The sequence below is a fragment of the Stegodyphus dumicola genome, chromosome X2 (genome assembly GCF_044657685.1).
Source record: "Stegodyphus dumicola isolate Sdum_Otavi_A_Nest chromosome X2, ASM4465768v1".
In the NCBI taxonomy this organism is placed as follows: Eukaryota; Metazoa; Arthropoda; class Arachnida; order Araneae; family Eresidae; genus Stegodyphus; species Stegodyphus dumicola.
The window spans coordinates 62,125,016-62,148,058 of NC_140781.1; the positions used below are offsets into that span (position 1 = coordinate 62,125,016).

General features: G+C 32.6%; 1 protein-coding gene across 3 annotated transcripts in view; it reads right to left on the reverse strand.

Annotated features, from left to right (window-relative positions):
- LOC118197757 (palmitoyltransferase ZDHHC16) overlaps positions 1-23,043 on the reverse strand; it is a 90,985-nt gene that overhangs the window by 33,069 nt on the left and 34,873 nt on the right. For all 3 annotated transcript variants that reach the window (XM_085809820.1, XM_085809819.1, XM_035369298.2), the window contains 2 exons: positions 7,385-7,502; positions 1,318-1,454 (listed from right to left, as the gene is read on the reverse strand). In XM_085809820.1, the coding sequence (XP_085665946.1) occupies positions 1,318-1,454; positions 7,385-7,502 (255 nt within the window). The remainder of the gene's footprint in view (positions 1-1,317; positions 1,455-7,384; positions 7,503-23,043) is intronic.

The window sequence follows — 23,043 nt, forward strand, 5'->3', positions numbered from 1 at the left end:
CAGAAAAAAATTTTGTGTGACTTTATCACCCACTGAAACAGAATATATAACTCTTGTCGAAGCCACAATGGAGGCAATTTGGCTTAAAAGACTTCTGCATGGTTTTCACAAAACGAAAACTGTTTGCATTTTCTACTGTGCATCAAAATATTAAATAGAGACAGACACAGTAGGAGAACTAAATGTATCTATACTTTTAGTATAGATTATCATTTTGTATCTATATTTAGTTTAAAAATTATGAACTCTGTTAACTTCCCACTGACTGCAGACATTTTAACAAAGCCCCTAAGGACAAATAAATTAATATTTACGCAGAATGTTGGGTATGTTAAAAATGTAATTTTCAATGAATCTCAAGGTTAAGTCATTTTCTTGCATTAAAGATTAATTATTGAGGCAGGGTGTTGTTATATTTATATTTTAACCTCCGAATCTGATATACAATGATTAATGCTGCACTTTTTTTGCTTGCCTTCCATAGCATTACATGATGTAATGAGTAAACGCATTGCACTTGGTTAGTCTGCCAACATTACATGAACTTCTGTAGTTGAATATAATAATCGCTGTTAGTGAATGTTCTGCTTTTCCACTCTCCTACTAAAATGTTTAACTGCAATCCACTGTGCATGAAGTTAATTGCTACAAATGTAAGATTGAATTTTGCCTATTTTTAAATAAAAACAAATTAATGAATTTGAATCAAGATTCTTTTTCAAAGATAAAGATCACTGAAAAGCGATTTTAAATCCCATTTAAATTCAAGTGATTAAAAACAAATTCAAGTGAGAATAACATAAGCATCTTGATACTATCTTGTTATAATAAATAAATAAGTAATAAAAAATGCAATTTTTTTTTTTTTTTTTTTTTTTTTTTTTTGTAAAATCAAATATAAGATCGAATTTTGCTCTTTTTTAAATAAAAACAAATGAATGAATTTGAGTCAAGATTCTTTTTAAAAGATAAAATTATTTAAAAGAGATTTTTAAATCACGCTTAAATAAAAAAAAATAAAAAACAGTTTAAAAAATCTTACCATCTCACAAATATTTCATGATAAAGCTACAAAAAATTACAAGAACAAAAAACTTGACAGCACAGTACATTAAATTTTTTATATCTTAAAAAACGTGATGTAAATAAACTAATTTTTTACTTTGTGTTTTTCTTTTATAACTTCGTGTATTGTTATTAAGTTATAACTTCAGGTGCATGCAGGAAGAATATAAAAAGTGTGAAACATATTTTTGTGTATTAGCAAAAGAAATGTGTGCAGGCACACACACACATATTCACATTTAAAAAACTTACCTCAGAACTCCCAAAGAAATGATCATATGCTATAGGAATGCCAAAAATTATCACAAAGACAATGCCAACCCATGAATAGATACAGAACATGAAGAAATATCTATGATTGAAATGTCCAACACAATTATTCAACCATGCTTAGACAAGTTAAGGGAAAAAGAAATAATGTATAATAATTTCACAAAACTTATTTTAAACATATATATTTTCCATATATTAAAAAAAGAACTAAAAGTACTGCATGATTTAACATTCAAGCCTTTCTTCCGCTCTCTCAGGCTTCATGCCATAACTTCTTCACTATAAAATATCTTCTATAAAAACTTATCTTCTATATAACTTATCTTCACTATAAAAAAATTCTTTGAGCAGTTTTATTACTTGAAACTTAAGAGAACTGGTATTCTTTTACTCTATTACTTCCTTCATTCCCTAATACGATATATCATCTTCAGAAAATGCATTCCATACAGCTTTTTGCATTTGATATTACAAATACAACACTTGAAATAAAAAAAAAAAAAGAGTAATTCAATAATTACAGAGATTTTGAAGTAGTTACAACAGCGTTTAATTGATTAACTTATTAAATCACATCACAGATTTTTCTTGACAGAACATTGTTTTTAATAGACACTGGGAAATATTAACATTGAAGAGAAAACTACATAAACAAGTAGCAAGTACGTTAAGCTCAAAACTGAAAATACACTCTGTCACAAAGAAATATATGCACCCAAAAAGTAAATAAGCTATACTATCACGAAACTTAAAAGTATGCAGTATATGAGGAGATAAACAAATTATTACAAATTCAGAACAAAAGCTCGTTTTATTAAGAAGTTATGGCATGAAAAAGGTTATAAATCAGTGTATAGTATAGCCACTTCTGGCAGCTATACAAGCCGAAACATGGAGTGACATCAAATCCAGTAGGTCACCCATGACCCCTGTGGAAGATAATGCCCTAATTTTTGCAAGTGGACAATCATTCACCAATATTCCAGAGCAGCTGCAACTGCCTTCCAAGCATGTTCCACATGTGCTCTATTGGCAAGAGGTCTGGTCACCTGACAAGTCACAGGAGCACGTCATATCCTTAAAGACATTGTCGGGAGAGTCGCGCAGTATGTGGGCGAACGTTGTCTTCCTGATATATGGCACTTGGGGGACTTGATAGCATAGGCAATACAACCAGCATTAAAATGTCATCCAAGTAACTTCGAACCATCATAGTGGCTTGAAGAATGACTAGAGATGATCGTGTGTCCCAACAAACCGCTCTCCACACTGTCAAAGCTCGTGTAATCGTCGTATGCCAATGGTTGGTCATCAGCACTGCGGCTGAATCAGGATTCATCGCTGAAGAGCACATGCCTCCAGTCAGTCATACTCCAGCTTGCCCGAGTTTGGCAAAAGTCCAATCGACACTGCCTATGATGTGGGGTTAGTGGTAAGCATCTTCATGTATGTCGGCAGCATATACCAGCATCGGCCAGTTGTCTCCAAGTGGTTTTCCTTAATACCACCGGACGCCTGGAAGGTAGTAAATGGCGTAGAATCGATGCTAACGAGGTTGTTGGTGCAAAAGTGGCCACTCCTATACTTGCACGATCCTCGCACTCATTTGTGTTCCTGGGACGCCCAGATCCTCCCCGACGGTAGACCATCCCTTCCGCGATCCAGTGTTACCAACACCGAGCAACTACTATACAGCTTCGAAACAGGTGGCAGCCGATACACCTGTTCAACCGATCTGCTTTTCTGAGGCCTACTATACACTTCTGAAAGTCTGACAACTAATCGTAATGGCAAAGGTTACATCTCAGACACATCTCTAGTCACAATACTGTTCATCCAAGTCGACAGAATTCGTTTGGATAGCCCTACAGCCCGAGCAATCATGCTTTTAAACTCACTCAGCTGCGCAACTCATATGCGCATAGCGTGCTTACCTTTGTCCCACTGGCGTTGAAATTTAAATTATTTGCATATATCTTACCAGACTACATTCCAAGTTTCATGATTGTGGCTCGATTTCTTCTGGGTGCATATATTTTTTTGTGACATAATACTATTGAGCACCAGTTTTTAGAGGTGACCATTGCTGGCCTAGCGAAAACGAAGTAAGACACAAAGCATGGAGTGTAGAAGATCTATATAATGCAATATGAAAAGCTTGAGAAAAATGATGCTCTGCTTGGAAAACAAGAATACAGGGGCAAGTCTATTTAACACTGAATAGACGGCTATTTTCCCAAACTGGCAATAAATTGCCAAACTTAGCAACCATTTTGATCTGTTAGATAACTGTAATCGGTATCATAACTGAATAAATTTAATTGATCCTTTTTGCAACTGTAACCTTATCCAGCCCTCATATGCCTTCCAGTAACTTTGAGAAGTACCAGAAATTTCTCGGCAGCCGGGGAAAAACTATATAAGACATGAGAGAGCACCAGTTTCTTAGTTGTTAGTTCAGCATTGTTCGAAGTATTGAGATACCTATGTGTTAGCTTCGCTCTTCAGATGCACTTTGCATTCTATTATATTTCTATCAATATAATCGGTTGTCGGTCTTTATGCATTCAATCTATTATGAATCTATTATGGATATCTTTGGACGTACAACCTCTGAGTGGCTCGGTCATTACAGTCTGTGACTCTGTATGCACTCAGCAGCTTTTGGTGTCGGAAGTGGGATTGGTTACCAGTGACTAGTCTGACAGAGGAGCAGTTAAGACAGCCGGTGGCAGCTTTTGCTTCATTCAAAGAGCCGGTAAAGAGGGATGGAAGCAGCTAACAACTCCGTTAAAGCGGAGATGAAAGCAGACCAAGAGGAGATAAAGGTGGGTCAAGAAAAGATGGAAGAGGCCATGGAGTCAGTTTAAGAAAAGATTGAAGCCAGTTAAGAGGAAATGAAAAGAATTGCTGCCTTTGTACCTCGTGTACTTCTACTGGGAATGTTCTCTACTAGACCTAGTGCAGTTTCCTCATTGCCCGGCTACAAGTTGTTTGATAACGATTACTTGTAGTTTTATGAAAGAACCACTGTCACATAATTGCTGGTGTAAGTGCACAAACCTGGTATGGGCGAAAGTTTGCCTCAATGGATATCTTTGGACGTACAACCTCTGAGTGGCTCGGTCATTACAGTCTGTGACTCTGTATGCCAGAAGCATATCTGCTTTTCCTGAGTTCGTGCAGTCTGCCATCCTACAGCCTCTCTGTATGCAAAATGAAGCTTCATCTCACTGCAATTCCTTTTTATTGTTGAGTGCCTTCGGCAACTAGTTCAACTCTCCACTGAGAAATCTTCATATTGTCCGTTTAACACTCTATCAAGAAACTTTGCGGCAAAAACCTTGTCGGTCTTATCCACTGGCACCACTTTCGCAACCGAGTTATCTAAGTCCACCACACCTTCCCACTAAGTTTGTGACATCTTAGCTGGGATAACCTGTATACAATAACTATAATTTATCTAAATATATGCACATAAAAATTACAGAATATAAAATAAAAATTATGTGCTTTCTTGTCATCTGGGGGGGGGGGAAATTTCAATTAAAATACCTCATTATTAAAAATATAACTGCTTCTTTTAACTTGAAAAAACATTACAACTCTTCTAATTCTAGGATTATTCATATATAGTTATAATTATTTTGTAAAAAATCTTGAAAATCAAAAATTTATGATGTTCATATTCTTGCCCAAAACAAAATTTCATCTGGATGTGTGGCACCAAATTAACTTGCATAAGAAAGCTGAAAGGCTGACTTTCAATAACAAAACTCTGAACAGGTAAACATGAAAAGCGCAGGCTGGTCGACGCACCGTGTTGCTTACCAGGTCAATCGTTCAGCGTGTGCCATCAAAAAACATTGGGAGCAGCGCACATGAGATGGTTATCCACGTGTGCAAAACCAGGTCTGAAGTGACCAGGAAGACGATGAGACGAGAGGATCGAAGGATCATGAGGCAAGCGCTCGTGGATTTGACAACCACTCAAGATACAATTAGATGTAGGGGTGCTAATTCTTTCACAAACCATTTCCAGACACCTTACAGAAATGAATCTGCTTATCAAAGTGCCTTTTTCGTGCACGGATACCTTTAACACTGATACATTGATGACACCGTCTACATCGGTGCCCAGGCAGAGTGACATGGAATGCCAAAGATTGGCAAACCGTGGTGTTTAGTGATGAATCCCGGTTCATTTTGGAGAAAGATAGTAACCACATAGTACAAGTGTAAAGGCACTCAGGTGAACAGTACAATTCCACTCATGCTGTTGCGCAATGCTCTGCCCGCACAACAGGTGCAATGGGCTGGGGGGCCATAGCCTCTGATAGCCGTCTACTCTAATTGTGGTACGTGGAACCTTTACAGGCCAGCGTTATGTTGATGACATTCCTTGATTTCACGCAGGACCTTTCCTAAATGGTCTTCCATGGGCAATTTTCTAGCAAGACAATGCTTATCTGCATACAGTTCGAGTTGCTCATAACTTCCTACGTCACGTTCAGACTCTTCCCACGCAGGTTTGCTCACCAGATTTGTTCCTTATAGAGCATGTGTGAGACCAGCTGAAATGCCAGATTGCTATCATGTCACTCTGTACATGATTTGGAGGTGGCTGTTCACGATTTATAGACCCATCTTCCTCAGGAAAACACGAATTTCTAATCAAATCAATGCCAGATCGTTTTGAGGAATCTATTGTAGCAGGAGGCTGTCTGACGTACTTTTACACTGTATTTGTCCAATTTTCTACACTGTATTTAATTGCCTTGATTTTGGGATCAAGTTAATCTCTCATCTGTATCATTATGTGTATTAAATTTCATTTCAATCCGATGCTCACTTCTTGGGGCACTATTTTCAAAGTTCTTGAGTGTACATCCAGTTTGGCAAAGTGAAAGCATGTACCGTGTGTATTTTATTAAAATGATTAATGTTCTTCTCCTCGCTACTGAACTACTGAAGTTGATGGCTGGCTACTGACTGACTGAAGTGTTGCTCCTAGGTCTGTAATCCGGTTATTGCCTTTATTTTGCATCATAAAGTAGGCAGTGTTGCTGTATCCAAACTATCCATCTTAGATATTAAAGAATTTATTCGTTTACCAAAGAGCTGCTTTATTTTGACTCATTGAATTATCAATACAAAGTCACACTGTGAGGAAAGTCCGGTATATCACAGGAAAAAAATGCTTGAAAATTATTATAGAAATGAGTTTGATGACAGAAAATGATCATATGTTATATAAAGCTTTTTATGATACTTTTTTATGATCTCCGGATTAACACGTTTAACAAGTATAGCACTGAAACCTTCAAGATTTGTTATTTTGATTTTGAAAATTAAGAGGGGCACACTGGATGGTTTACTGTTTAAGAATCTACAGATAGGAAATAATTTTAAACTTAAACTAAATCCTCTAAAAGATACTTGAAATATATCTACTAGTAACAAAGTGGTTCCACTAAAACAGATATACACTACTAAAGCACATATAAATGATGCTTAAAAAAAATACCTACAATGGTTAGTAGAAAGCTGTGCCATTTTACATGACGTACATTCTCATGATAATTTTCATATTTTTAAATTTGTTACTCCATAAGCTTTGCATATCAACAAAAACGAATTTTCTCACTTTGTATTATTTTCTTTTTCTACTACACTCTAATACAAATCTTAAAATTTAATCAAACTTTTTCACAAAAGAGCCATTAGTCAAGATTCTTTAGGGTTAATTTTAAGGTAAAAAAATCTCATTAAAATTTACTTTATGCATTTAATTTTGCATGGAAAACAGCTTTCAGCTTTGACTTTTTAATAACAATATGCATATTACAAATTGAGAGGAGCTTTAAAAAAAAGGTAGCTCCATCTGCCCTGAAAGCAATGATGTACGTGAATGAATCTAAATATTATAACAGAAAAGATATTTCCATATTTACTAAGAAATATTTTATAACAACACAAAAGAACAAAACATTAAAACAATAATATGCATTACAACCTTAAGCAGTAACACATAAGAAAAGGATACGACAATGATGATCCATTTTTAGTATGCATCGATTACATACAATACAGTGATGTGTTCTAGGAGGTTTAGGAGCAATACATCTTTTACAAATTGAAACAGCTTCAGTGATCATCGCACCCTTTCATAAAATATATGCAAAAGAAAATATTAATTAACTATCTCAGGAATGCAAATTATATATTATGTATGTCTGACATAATTTAAACAGAGTCAATTTTAAGAAAGTCCATATACACTCCTTTTATCTTGGAATGAACTGTTTCAGATTACATTCATTAGATGCATCTTTAGTAAAGTGAACATACCCGATCTAAATAATAGCAAATGCAGTGCTTCCCAGCAAAAAAAATAATGGAAATTATAAAATATAACCCTACAATGAAGTAAGAAGAAAATGATAACTTAAAAAACTGAAGGACAGCATCTAAAAAAATGCTCTAGCATGCAATAATTACCAGTTCCCATAGAATATAACTTAATTACACAAGGCATTTTTTTCATATAAGTAGGTTTATATACAAATTTATGCAATATTTGATATTTCTGTCATATATGATGAATATCATAGTTATTCAAAATTTCCCACATGAAAGGATGTGCAATCCAAGTACCTTCATCATCACCACTATGATCAGATTTCAAACAGTACAACCATATTGAAAGACACAGCTTCAGCAGCCTCTAAAAAACTCTAATGTCTAGACCAGGGATGGGCAAACTCCGGTCCGAGGCAAATTAAAAGAAATATATATTGATATATTATATATCCATCTCCTTTCCTACTTTGTTTAAATATTATTTTTTCTTTCTTTTTTTCAAAGAAATGGTGATCTTTTCACTTTCTCTATTTTTCTTCTACAAAACGTAAATCGATAGCACATATAGCTTTCAATTGGTAAAATGTTAAAAGCGGAAGTTCTTTATTAGTTATAGCTGTAGATTGGCGCCAACAAGCGTTATCTCTTTCTCAGGGAGCAGACATATGGGAATCCAATATAAGTGAATTAGACCTCACATGTGGCAGACTGCACATTTTTTTTTTTTTTAAGTTCCAGCCAGCGGCTTTTTCTTTTGACGAGAGTTCTAATATTATTGATTGTGTAAGGAAAGATTGCGGACATATAGTGAACATTGTGAACAGTGGTGAAATTATTAAAAGTATAGCATAGCTAGTGCTTGTTTGGGTTATTAGTAAAATATTTCAACCCCAAAATGGCGTAACGTAAAGTTGATTCATTAAAAAACGTAAAGTTGATTCAGAGTGCCGTGCTTTTAATGATGAATGGACCTGGAAATATTTTTTACAGTTGTAAAAGATAAACCAGTGTGTCTCATCCGCAGTGAAGCTGTAGCAGTCTTCAAAGGATATAACATTTCTCGTCATTTCACATCTAAGCATAATTCCAGTTACGAAGCAATGCCCGAATATGAAAGAAAACAAAATGCAGAAAGTCTTTGTAAAAAATTATGAGGCCGACAAAATTTTTTCAAGAAGGTAAACAGTATCCAGAAGGAGCTACACATGCAAGTTACATTGTAGCATACAATATTGCTAAAAATAATAAAGCTCTCAGTGATGGGGAGCTCGTTAAACAATGCATGTTCCAAATTTGTGATGTTTTCTGTCCGGACAAGAAAAATAATTTTGAGACTGTAAGGTTATCCTGAAAAACAGTGACTTCTAGTATTGAAGACATCGATAAAAATTTGACATCTCAATTTAAACTCAAAGATTGGCCAGTTTAAATTTTGCTCCACAGCTATGGATGAAAGCACCAATATAAATGATATTTCTCAATTAGTATTATTTATAAGAGGTGTTGATGAGAACATTGAAATTACCGAGGAACTGGCGTGTATGTGTTTTTTAAAGGGAAATACAACGGGATGTGATATTTTTTGTGAATTTCTGGAAGAGCTTTTAACTTTGAAAGTGCCTATAACAAATATATGTAATATTACGGCCAATGGAGCACCAAATATGACAGGAAAAAAAATCTGAATTTCTAGGACTCTTTAATCAAAATTATCCAGGGGACAATGTTGTTTTTCTACATTGTGTTATATATCAAGATGCTCTGTGTAAATCTGCAATTGAATACGAAACCCGTGCTTGATGCAGTCGTAAAGCTTGTAAATACTATTCGATCTCGTGGGTTTACTCACAGGCAATTTCGAGATTTTCTTCAGTCCGTGCAAACTGAATACTCTGATATACTGTACTACACGAAAGTAAGGTGGCTTAGTGCAGGATGTGTTTTCGAGCGAGTTTGGCAGCTGAAAGACGACATAGTTTTGAGTCGTTCTTCCATGAGAAACAGAATTCTCCTGAGTGCAAAATGTTAGAAGATAAAGAATGGCTTTCGGACTTTGCATTTTTCACAAATCTTCTTTCTCATATGAGCAACTTGAATGTCAAGACGCAAAGGAAAAATCAATTTATCGACAAGATCTGAGCCCATCTCAAAGCTTTTAAACTAAAACTTAATCTGTTTTCTGGGCAGCTAGCTAAGAACGACTTGTCTCATTTCCCGAGGTTAAATTCAATACCCTCATTAAATGAAGAGAAGCTTAAGAATTATGAAGATAGCTTGAAACAACTGCATTTTGAGTTCAAAAGCAGATTTCAAGATTTTATTGCCATTCAAACAGAATTGGATATTTTTACCACGCCTTTCGACGTAAATTGTGAAGCAGTGAGGTCAGATTTGCAGCTTGAATCAATTGAGTTGCAATCTAACAGTTATCTCAAGCAGTTGCTTCTAAGTATGCCAAGTTAGGGTTTTACAAATCATTATCGAAAGTGAGTTTCCTAAATTTAATAGTTCACACCCAGAACATCAGTGCTATGTTTGCTTTATCTTATATATGAAACAAGTGTTTTCAACTATGAACCTTAGAAAGAATTATTTCAGAAGTAGAGTGACAGATGAGCATTTAGCCTCATTCCTTTATGAGTACATTTAACTTCGAACCTCAATATAAGGAACTTTTAAAAATGAAATTGCAATTTCATTCATCTCATTGACATAACGTATTTAAATTGCAATACTTGTATATTGTTTTTAAAATTTTAGAAAAATTTATCTTGGCCAGGCAAAAAAAATTTTTTTTTTGATTTTTGGCCCGCGACCGAAAACGTTTGCCCATCCCTGGTCTAGACCATCGAAATCAATAGTGTATTTAGCCAGTTGTGTAAGCATAACTTGTATTAGGGGATAAGCAAAAAATCTGTATGATTCTGATGATGCACTCTTTATCCAAGCGCCAACCAGCGGCCGAGCGGTAAAGTCGCTGAACATTGGTAGTTCGGTCCGAGGTTCGAATCCCGTGAACAGGCTGGCTGCATGGGCGTTTTCGTGGTTTTTCCCATGTTTAACATATATACGAGCCAGTTTCCCTTAGAAAGTCCTCCACGAAGGCATCCCTCCCCTTAGGCAGATAGCCCTTGAGGCTTTGCCATAATCACACACACACACTTCATCCAAGCAGTATTATGAAATGATAATTATTTATTTGATGCAATTATAGAGATTATTCTAGGCAATATGTCCAGTGTTTTCCCATTCTGTCCAATTATAACTGACAAAATCATTACCAAAACAGTTAGCCACCTCAAAGGCATAAACAGTATAATATCAAGCCAATGATTTGACAGAACTAAACATGCAGACACACTGGAAGCCATACAGCTTGTAAATTTATCGAAAATTCATATGTCTGGTGGGCCTAAATTTGGGAGTCTAAATTTATCATACCCTGGCTGATGAGAAAGGCTAGAAAATAAGCTAGTACATTTAGATTCTAAGACTAACTACACATTTTTTAAGGCAAGCAATCAAAACAACTTGTAAAACTGTCTTAAATGTTATATCAAAATTAGCCATACTTTTATGTAATTATTGCACACAATAAATACAAACTGTATTTTTACGACTCACTTTTTTCATAAAAATGAAAACTGTATCTAGATTCCTTTCATTAACTGAAAAAAAGAATTAATTTAAGCTTTTCATAAAAGTCATAAAAGTAAAGTTTTTTAAAGCATGGAATATCTGAATTTGAGTGACTCAAGAGCAAGTATTCTCAACCAAGGGGAATTCCCCCCCCCCCGAGGGAGATTTCATAGTTTCAGGGGGGTATTACGCCAGAATATTATTTACCTGCTAAGTATTTTAGTTTATGAATATAAAAAACTATTTTTATTCAGATTTTGGTTTTTATCAACATTTTCTATATTTTTTCGTTCCATTTTTAAAACACATTAAAAAATGATGTACATGCATTTTTCGAGTTTAAGCGGGGGGGGGGGGGGATGATTATCTAGTAAAGGCGAAAAGATACATGGAGCAAAAACGGTTGAGAATGACTTCTCCAGAGGACACAGCTATGCAATTCCAAACCTAAGCATTAAAGACAAGAAATGAAACACATAGATTAATACCTCACTGTATGTGAGAAACAATGAATAAGGATGGTGTTCATCACATATGATAGTATCAATGGATAGAACTCAAATTCACCTTCAGCATACTTGTGTCAAAGCAATCATTCTATACCTGATGACATATAAAATGATAATAATTATAAATTAGTGTACCCAGTTCAGTGAACTTAGATGATACTCTACAACCTGTGACCATTCAAAAACTTTTAACACACTTTTTTGCACAGCCAGATTTTATAACCTCCCTTTAGGAGATGATACCTGCAACTTATTTGATTCTGCTGGGAATATCCAAACACGTAGAGACTGGGATGGTTCATTCCAGGATGAGGAAACTGCATGTAGGCTTTTCTCTGGATCTTTAAAAGTTTCTTAAAGAAAATGTTAATATGGAATTTTTAGACTAGACATGAAAGGATTTATGCTTTATAACAGGATAATTATATAATTTTAAATCATTTCTAAATAAAATATATAGTAATTCAGTTTAAAAAATCACAATGTAGTCTGATACTTCCTTATAGCTTCCGTTTTTTTCACCACAAAATTGGTATCAGGATTATTGCAAAGTTCCTATTTACCTCCCATATACTTTGGAGTTGTCATGGTCTCCAGTATTGTGGAACTTTCACATAGATAACACTTCCAGTATTATGGAAAAATTCTGCTAGCTTCTCCCCCCATAAAAACAGACTTTTGCTTGAGCTCAAAACTTTTTCAGGTCTATAAATTTGCTTATTTGGTTGTCCGATTAGATGTAAGGAATGCATCTCTCTCATAAAATTGTTCCAATCAATAGTTGTATTTTCACGAATGCTGAGTTGCTTCTCGCACTACTTAATGGATGCCAATTATTCTGCCCAACAGTAAATAAATTGCTGCATGTTTACAAACAATATTCTGAAACCACTGAACCAGATGTCAAAATCTGTTCTTTTACTTTCCTACTGAAGGAAAGCTTATGCTTCACCTCACTTCCTCGGTGAACTAATGTTTAGCTGTAGTGGGCTTTTGGGCGTAGCCTTATACCAGTATAGTAATTGTATCTTTTTTCAAACGTTGAAAATAACGTTGTATAAGTTCGTAGAAAATAGTAATTCAGTGAGCGATTGAGGCGTGAAGAGATAGCAGTTTTGATATATTCAGAAGTAATGGCAGAGTTCATAGCAATTATTGAGTTCATGGCAATTATTAAGTTGAGGAGAAGTCTTGGAAAAGTTGAAGAAGTGAAAAGCCAGAACTTGTCCAGCTGTTGGGGTAACCAGGTGCTTGCAAGTCTGCTAGTGGCTGCGTAGGAGAGTGCTGTTGGGTAAGGCGAGATCCGCAGTATGCTAGGGGGAGGGGGTAGGCTTTTTTCCAGTTCCATACTAATATAGGGTGATGGGCGAATGAATGAGGGGGTGAGGACAGATGAAAAAGTTCAATTAAGCCTGCTATAAGATTAATTAATGAACAGGAAGGACAAAAAGTTTAAGTTTTCCAAATTATTTGTGCTAAGTCATACATTTTGATATATTAATATGCAGTATAAATTGGTTAAGGAATAAATGGTGAGGTTTTTATTTTTCTTAGAAGTTTTAGGTAATTAAAAGTCAGTCAAAAGAGGAAGTACCTCTGTAATATGTTTCTGAGGATGGCTTTTGGTTTTTCCTGTGTTCTACTGAATTGGTGTCATAGTTTAGAACTGGAATTGTTGGGTTGTTTGCCTTGGTAATATCAGTGTACATTTTTTTGATAACTTGATGATCACATCAACTATTAGTGGAAAATTGCATTCATTGTGAATGGCGTCGTTACGAACATACTAGGTCAGTTTGCCAGTTGTTTCAGTGTTGAGTTTTGGAGCTGCTGTAATTTTAGTAAGGTACCTTTGCAAACATAACCCCAGACTAGACATGCATATGGTAAGAATGGGTCACAGAATGACCTTATAAATGAGTAATTTTTTATCTATTGCTAAAACGCTGTTTCGAGCGATTAAGGGGCTAAGTGTAGATTTACTAGCTTAAAACTTTGTAATTATGTGTTTGGTGTGGGGCTTCTATGTTAAGTGATGATCTAAAATTACACCTAGGTATTTGACTTCCTTGGCCCAGGAAATAGGAGTATTGTAGAAGGTGAGGTTTCCATCAATAGTCAGTTTCCTTGTAAACATGACAGCAATAGTTTTTTTCAACATTAATTTTTATCTTCCATTTGCTGAGCAAGAACTCTAGTGCATGAATTTGTGTTTGCAGCTTTTGTATAGCTGAGCTAATAGATGCATTTTGGGTGAGGATCGCAGTATCATCTGCATACATAGCAAGTGTTGTGTTCTATGTGTGTGGGATATCGCTCGTGAAGATATTGAAGAGTAAAGGTGCCAGGAGCGACCCTTGGGGGATGGCTACACAAATTTTTTGCTTAATGGAAAACGTATCTTTGACGAGAAGTATCTCGAGCCAAACACGATCAAACGCCTTAGCTACATCTATGAAAATTGCAGCAGTGTTGATTTTTTCTTGTAAGCCAAATGAAATCATTTCTGTGACAGAATATAATTGATGAACAGTAGAATGGTGTTTTCTGAACCCATACTGCTGGGGGATCAGAAGTCCTTGGTTTTCGGCATAATTATGGATGGCTTTGAGAATTCAGCAATTTTGCTGCACACTGGCAAGAGGCTAATGGGACGATAGTTCACCTCACTTTACGTTGCATTTCCAAATGTTTTCATTGATAATTAGTTTTATTTCAATGGCCATTTTCACATATCTAAACGAGTAAAATTTTTTTCTTGGAAGAAAGATACAGCACCTTCTTCAATTCTTGGTAAATTTTTTTAAACATAATAGCCCGTAGCATACTCAGAGCTCTTCTTGTGATGACAAAAATATAAGTAATTAGGAATTATAAACATTTATACGAAAAAAAAAAGAAAATATATTTTAATGTGAATTTATTAGGCGTTCTTCTTGTCACAAGGAAACTACTAAACTCTAACGGTCACCATTACGGCTACCAGCATATTTGAAAGAAGGTTTGCATTGCCGATTTATCAATAATTTTGGCCCTGTTTACAAAACAGGGACTGTAATAATAAGTAGCTTGAAGTAACAGAATAGGCTACACGTCTATTCTTATTTTTCATGCAAATTTGCTTTTAGTCAGCTGAGAGTATTTCTTTCTCTTTAAAAAAAAAAAAAAAAAAATTTTTTTTAGCTATTCTTCATGAAAATGAATACATGTGAAAAGCACTCCATTTCAGAAAATTGAATAAAAAAGCATAGGAAGCAATTAAGCTTTGTAACGACACATTAAAGTATTCAATGAATATGTACCAACAACTCAAGATTAGCACAAGCATTCTAAACTTATTATCTCTAATAAATGTGTTTTCTTTTTCAATTAATTTCGAACCATCATTTAAATTCCATAAATTGATAAGATAATTTCTCTTTATACATTATGTGAATTTTTACCTGCATAAGTAGTTCTTATTTAAATCATGCTTTCATAATACAACAAATATAATAAAATTGCTAGCAAAGAGAATCAGCTCTGACTGTTAAATAATGCAACTAAAAAGTAATCAGCATAATCTGAAACTTAAAACTGCAGGCAAAGAAATTTAAATCTAAACATGCCACTAAATTAGCCAAACAGCAAAAATGTAAACAGAAGAAACAAAGATATTAAAAAAAAATTTTTAAGCAAAACGGACAAATGATAATACATAATCTAGTAGAAGGCACATAAAATTATACACTGAGACACCATTGAGCTAGTACAAATAGAAGAAAGGAGTAGCCCTTCTGCATCCTCAGTTGAAGTACAGCTTTACAACACAGCTTCTAAGGAGATGTGGAACTTTTGTTTACATCCAGTGCATGTGAGATTAATAGCCTTTAAAAATTTTGCAGATTAAGATTTTTTTCCAAAAAATAATTTTGATAGCCAAAATTGAATCTAAGAAGGATATCGAATTCTATTACATATGTCTTATAAAAAAATTCTTTGAATATTTCACATTATAATTTTGTTACCCCCCCCCCCCCCCCCCCCATTATATTATGTAGTTCAAAATTTTCAATGGAGTTATACAGCTCACCACAGCCAACTGGATAAATTATTATTATTAAAGACAGGTAATTGGACAAGATTTTGGAGGTATCTGCAATGCAACCACCTTGGCATAATTTAATGATTTTTTACAGATAAAAGCTAAAAGTTATTTATCGTGTGTAAGGAAATGATTTTCGAAACTTTATTACAAAGTATTCCAGCAGCACATGTAGTCCATTCTGGGACAAGACGTTTTTTAATAAACAAGTGTTGAATTCTAAAAATTGTAATAATAATTCCTAGAGTGGGCTAAATATGCTCCTTACTTATAACAATTTCACCCTTTTCATGACATTTTAAGACGCCCTCAAAACTCAATAATTTACGACACTAAAATTTATGTTATTTCTAAATAAAAATCCGAAAAAAAAAATTATAAAAACAATCTGATTTCAATCTTTTTTACATAGCATTTTAGGGTACTCTTAAAAATACTAAATTTCGACACTGAAAAAGATTAAAAATTAATACTAAAATACTTAAAATAGTAACACCATTAAAAAAAAAAAAAAAAAAAAAAAAAAAAAAAAAAAAAAAAAAAAAAAAAAGATTAAATTCCAACCAGTCCAACAGGTTCTTAAGTTTTATTTTATTCACTAGAGGGCAGCACTATATTCATTTTGTGCCAGCTAATTTTCCTTCAAAAGCACATCACAGTTATTTTTTGTATTCATAAACAGTGTAATTTTAACACCCCAAAAATCTAAAAAAAATAAAAGAAATAATCAAAACAGTCACCTCAAAAACAAAACTATCAAACAAAGGCTAAAATTATTCTTAATATTTAATAATAATTAGATATAAATCTTAACATTTAGTAATGTTTTCGATTAATAGATAGCGCCCCGTTTCTTATAAACGTAATTTTGGTTGCTACAAATTATTATTGTTGAAAACTTTAATTTTTATCGAACAGAAACAAAACAAAAAAAAAAAAAAAAGTTTTTTTAATATATCAAAAATGATAACATTTATAAAATATAAGGAAGCAATATATATTAAAAATTGCAATGTTGGGTTTCATTTTTTTTTTAAAGCGAATACGAGTGGGTTCCCGGGTGTTCCTATACAACGCATGATGCACACAATATTCCAAGATTTCTACATCGAACGGTTCTTGCCTCTCCGAGTGGAACATGTGTGAGCATTGATGGAGAAGGGATCCTAAAGGTTAGGACCATCCCGGCCATGGGGTAAAAATAAGTCCTAAAAAGTATATAAATAATAATAAATAAAATTAAACCCCATCGTCGGAAGAGGGCATTTTGCTAAATTTTTCAGATTATAATGATAATTTTACAGTTTATCATATTAATTTCTCCTTTTGCTGCATTTAAAATACATTTCTTTTTCCCTCATAAAATAAAGTAAAATCTATATTCTTTTTGAGAATTATTTTTTAATGTCCAATTAAAGTTTATTTCAATATCACTGATTCAAGTATAACTTTCATGATTAGAGAGATCATAACAAAACATAGGATAGAGCTTTTCAAAATTTAAAAGATCTATCATACATCCTGTTTCATAATTAATACCATTCTATCCTGGTTTTAAAAGAGATACACATAATCTATTATATTTTTTTAGAAAAATCCATGTTATAATTTACATTATGAAATTCCTTTTCATTAACCGTTAAATAACAATCGGTCATATCTAAATTATCATACATCATATTATTTTATGTTGAATTTTTTTCTCTTTCAACATATTAGGGAGAATATGTGAGAATATCTAAACTAGATGGAATTTTGTAAGAGCCAACAGACAATGATAAGGAAGAGGATTTTAGTATTCTGAACTAATTCCATTGAATTTCCATTCTTTTATCATTGCCAAGTTTTCAAACAAATCTTAGCATCTTTTTTAATCTTTGCATCTTTTTATAATGACATTAATGTCAATTTTACATCTTTTACAACTACTTTATAATTTTTTTTCATCAATGTATATCATATTTTTAATTACATTTCTCTGAAATTCAAGTTTAGTTTCAAAATTTGTAAGTGCTTTTTTATATTCTCTGAAGCAAGAAAAAATATTTTTAAAGGAATCCAGATAATTTAAGGGTGTCGATATCAGCTCCTTTTAAGATAATTAATCACTTAGCAGTTTAACGGAAGTATCAGGACATAAAAACATATTTCGGATATCGAATAATCAGGTGTACAATGAATCATTAAAACAGTATGAATCAATAATGAAGCATCTACATTATGATGTTCAATAGGTTTACCTGGTATAGTTAATTCTGCTGTATAAATAAATCCTCCCAAACTATTTAAAGTTACGTTTTCCTCTCCAAAAATATCTTTATTTTTTACAATTTTCAGTTCTAATTGAAGAAAACTTCTTGAATATAAAGTATTTTTCCTTTTATAGTAAAATTATAAGTAGCATTTTCACTCTGATCTGTTGCATTTTTGTCTTTACTCTAAAAGCTCTTCCCTTTCATTTTTTTTTTATTACGATGGTATTTAGTATTTGCCAAGTCATAAATCTTTTCCATTTATTTACATATAATTTTTAAACCTTGTCCTTTCATTGAAACTATTTCATTCAACTTATCATGTATGGCTTGTGTTTTAAGTGAGAGCTTCTTATCTGTTTCGTGTTCTCACAAGACACTTCATTCACAAAAAAAATCTGTAGAAAATCTTTTTTCAATTTTTTTTTAACTTTTTCAATATAATATATGATTATTCATTTATTTATATTAAAAATCAGGAGATCATGATTTTTTTTCAAAAAATTTTCGTCTTTTTTAACCATAAAATTATATTCAACTTCTTGGTTATTTAAACAAATGAGGTCATTATTTTGATTAGTTATCCACAAATGAATACTACTAATTTCATCTAATTTAACGGGAAAAAATACCGGCTTATGATATGTTTTGAAATCATACTACCGGGTGGATTTAGGTTATTAAATGAATAAATAATTTCAATGGATTTTCCATTTACATAAGCTCCTTTTACTTTATCACAATGAATATATTCCATTGGCTAAATCAGCAATATATTCACCTTCTATCTCAACTTTGCTGTCTTCTGGAGCTCTCTATTTTTTTTTTTTTTTTTTAAATCCTGTAACCTTATGAAATTCCACCCTTTTAAATTATTTCGCATCCTTTAGATAGATAGATTGGAGGATCTTATCCTAATAATTTAATAAAATATTTAGTTAAATCTGTAACTGTATAATTTCCATCAGGTATACTTATTTCTTTAGCACCTAATGCAGGCTCTATGTTAAGTTTGCTATTATTATAATTTTTATTTATACTAAACAAACCTACACTGAAATTGATTTTAAAGCAATTTTTAAAAATTTTAAAGGGATATATAATAAACAGTACAATCTTCAGATTTTTCATAATTTTTAGAATTCAAAATAAGTAAAGCCTTTTATTAAGTATGCAGTCTTGCATCTTCAGGACATGAATCCTCCTTATTAATCCACGTATTTAAAAGATTCCAGATAACCCAACCATTTTACTAAATACTTATTTCCTTTCCTTTTTTAAAATATTTTTTCAATCTTATATACGTCACTTTTTTTTATTATATTTTATGATTTCCTTGTCATAAAATATTCCTTCAATATCTTCACTATTTAAATTTTTATTTTAAAAGTATATACACTGCTGGAAATTAAAATTACAACATCATGAAGGAAAGCAAATACATAAAATATACTTATTGCACATAAACAGTATGAAGACAAAATGATGAAATTTGTAAGCATTTTGGAGGTTTACAGGGGTGCAAAATTAGTAAAAAAACACCTTCCCCCAATGGCAGCTAAAACCATGGAGGTAAGAAAGGAAGGAGTGGCCAACCCGCACTAGAAGTGAAGCACTGCTTCGAAGCTTCGGTCACCAGATGGGGTGTTCTTTGTTTACATTCAGAAGCTCGCTTGACAGTGTTCTGATAGTATTTCGACACACGACAGTTCCATACAAATCGAAAAAGGGACACTTTCGCATGAAAGAAACATTCATATTGTGATGGATAATAGCAATTTGTATAGTTTAGTGACATTTACGCAAAAATCATATCTTTGTTATTTTTCGATAACTAACAACAGCGATTTTGATTATGAATTTGTTTTATAAAATTCTAAGCTGTTGAACTACAAAAATATAGATTTTAACAAAAATGTTATGCTTAAAGAATGAAAAATACCTTACGGTACCTTTAAAATTGTATACGTCTTTCAATACCCTTGATAGAGTATTCGCTACTTTTATTTTATGTTTCAAACGCCAAACTGTTTTAAATAAAATAAATTTTTTTCACATCCATATATTATTGTAACATGTACCTTTTAAAATTTTTTAGAGGAGAGGCTTTACTGCTGCTCATTTTACTCAACTCATCATTTTATTTTATATATCTGAAAAATAATCCCTTTGGGCTTACATGTTTTACTTATTTGGGTTAATTAAAAATAAAATTACCATCAAATGCTGCAATCCATCATTCAAATTATATTCATATATATTTTTTTATGTAAAACTTTCGGGTGTATGCTAAATTAGTGTAAATTACTTTACTCGAAAAATATAGTGAATGCACAGAAATTAAAGATTTGCACATGCTGGAAATGAAAAAGGGGAAATATGTATGGGTATTTATGCATGTGCTTGCAAAAAGCATGTATCTGCCTTTAACAAAATACATAAATATTCATTAAATTATTTATAAATGTATTTGAAATGAAGAATTTATTCATTTATAAATAACTGTGAAAGTTACTGAGAAGAAATCTAATTATTAAATGTATCTAATTTATAATGATTATAAATGTTATCTAAATATATAATAATCTTAATATTCAATTGTAAACATAAATTGAAATCCTTTTGACAAATACGTTATAAAACTAAGCAAGAATTATTCGTACTGGAAAGCAATCTGTTAAAAGGTATTGTAAAGCAAATACTATGAGATGTACACTTAAGTAATAAAGAGTTTTGGAATATGTATTGTTGAAATTAAGGGTAAAAAAAATCTGATAAGTATAATTAAAAGAATTATTCCCCTTACATTTTATAATAACTCAGTTACAAGTTTTAAATAATACTTAAAAAAAAAAAAAAACTTACTTTATTCCCTTTCAGAAATGTTCAGAGAAAGTTAAGTACTATTTAAAGTATTTCGCTAATTTCTAATAATTCTCTAATTTAAAATGAACCGAATAGAGCATTAATTATAAATTGACTTATATTTTTCGATTTAAAAGATGCCTCAGAAGCCAAAAATTCATGTCATATTTAAGAAAGTATTTTAGGAAGAAGCTCTATAAATAGAAAAGAAATAATGCATAATTTTAATATTAATAATACAATAAACTTTGATCTTAATTTTTGTACCTTAACTGAATAAAATCGAATTACCTTAAACTTTTTTTTCTAATGTAATTAACGAAAACTTGTGAAAATATTTCATTCAAATTAAACCATTCTGAGAAAACTGTTCTGCGAAAAGTATAGCATTTAATTCCATTCAGAATGAAATGTTGTTTTCATATACTTAGGACTCGGAAGTGTTGTAGAAAAAGAAAATATATATGCATATTTACGACGTAATTACAAAATATTTACATCCGATCGTGTCAAAACCCATTGAACTTAATGGTAAATGACTCAATGTTTTGGTCACCACGTAGGGATCGCCGGTGCTTCAGAGCAGGGTACGGGAGAAACCTGTTTAGGGCCACTCCATCATACTTCCTACCTCCACGGCTAAAACGGCCCTTACCCCCACTATGCATGGAGTCAAACTGGGCTTAGATGACAGAAATGGGCAACTCCTTCCATGCTGCTTCAAGTCTATGCCACACCTTCATCAACCGTATTATCTAGAGGGGTGGGGGGCAGTCTCTCAGCAACCCATGACCAGATGTTTTCAATGGGTGAGAGATCTGGAGACCGCTCAGACCAGGGCAGCAATCCAATACCTTGTGTATCGAGGAAAATCCGAATCCGACGCGCATATTTATTTTTGAATATTTATTTTTATAATTATCTAAACCATGTTCTTTACAAAGTTTATCAACTCTGTTTATTCCAAGATTTCCTCTTTCTAAACGTTTTTTAACATTAGTTCCAGGACCACACAATTGACAACCAGGTAGATATGCTTCAATAGGTAAACGATTAATTATAAAATTAAGCAAACCTCATCTTTTAATTAAAGCTGGTCCACTTTTATCACAATTTTTACATTTAAATTTCAAATCACCTTTTTAGAATATGACTTAAAAATAGTAAGTTTTATGATTACAAATCATTTATTAGGATTAATTCCTTCGTCATTTAGGGATATATGACCATTCAGTTGCATTTTCGTTACATATTATTTAACAGATCTAAATTTCAAACTTTACAGGAAATCTTTTTCTCTTTTATATATTTCTTCTTCAATGATTTCCTTAGCTTTGTATGAATTAAAGAGTTCTTTATAAAAATTTAAACAATATTTGTATTCCTCCCTTTTTCTGTTACTTTATATCATCTTCAAACAGATATGGCAAAAATCGCTGTTAAATTCAATGCTGAAACGGGAGGAAGAGCCCTGCCGGATAAACCTGTTGCATTTGGAAAAAATCTGATTATAGTTAAAAAATCTTTTCTGAAATCAAATACCATATATTCCGGCGTATAGTGCGCATCTGTAAATTCAAACTATATTTTTTAATTTTTAGGTATATTCCCTGTATAACGCGTCCTCTCTCTCTCTCTCTCTTTTTTTTTTTTTTTTTTTTTTACGAAGAAACCTGAAAGATTACATGAGTGATGCTGCTATCTTCTGAAGACGTTCACTGCTTCATATCGAAACTTTATGAAACAAAATACTTGAACTTTATACAAAATATTCATTCAACCTATTATTTTCTTAAAATTGCCAAAATAGCAAGTGCTATCACTAAATTCCTCATTTAAATTTCAGCAATAATTCAAAATTTATCTTTTGGTACTAAGGGGCTAGTATGCAACAGAACTCACACCATGAATCAGGGTGATCACACTTCATATAAAAGAATTAAAATTCAACAGAAAATTTAACTGATTCAGATGCTCAGCGAAAACAAAAGTA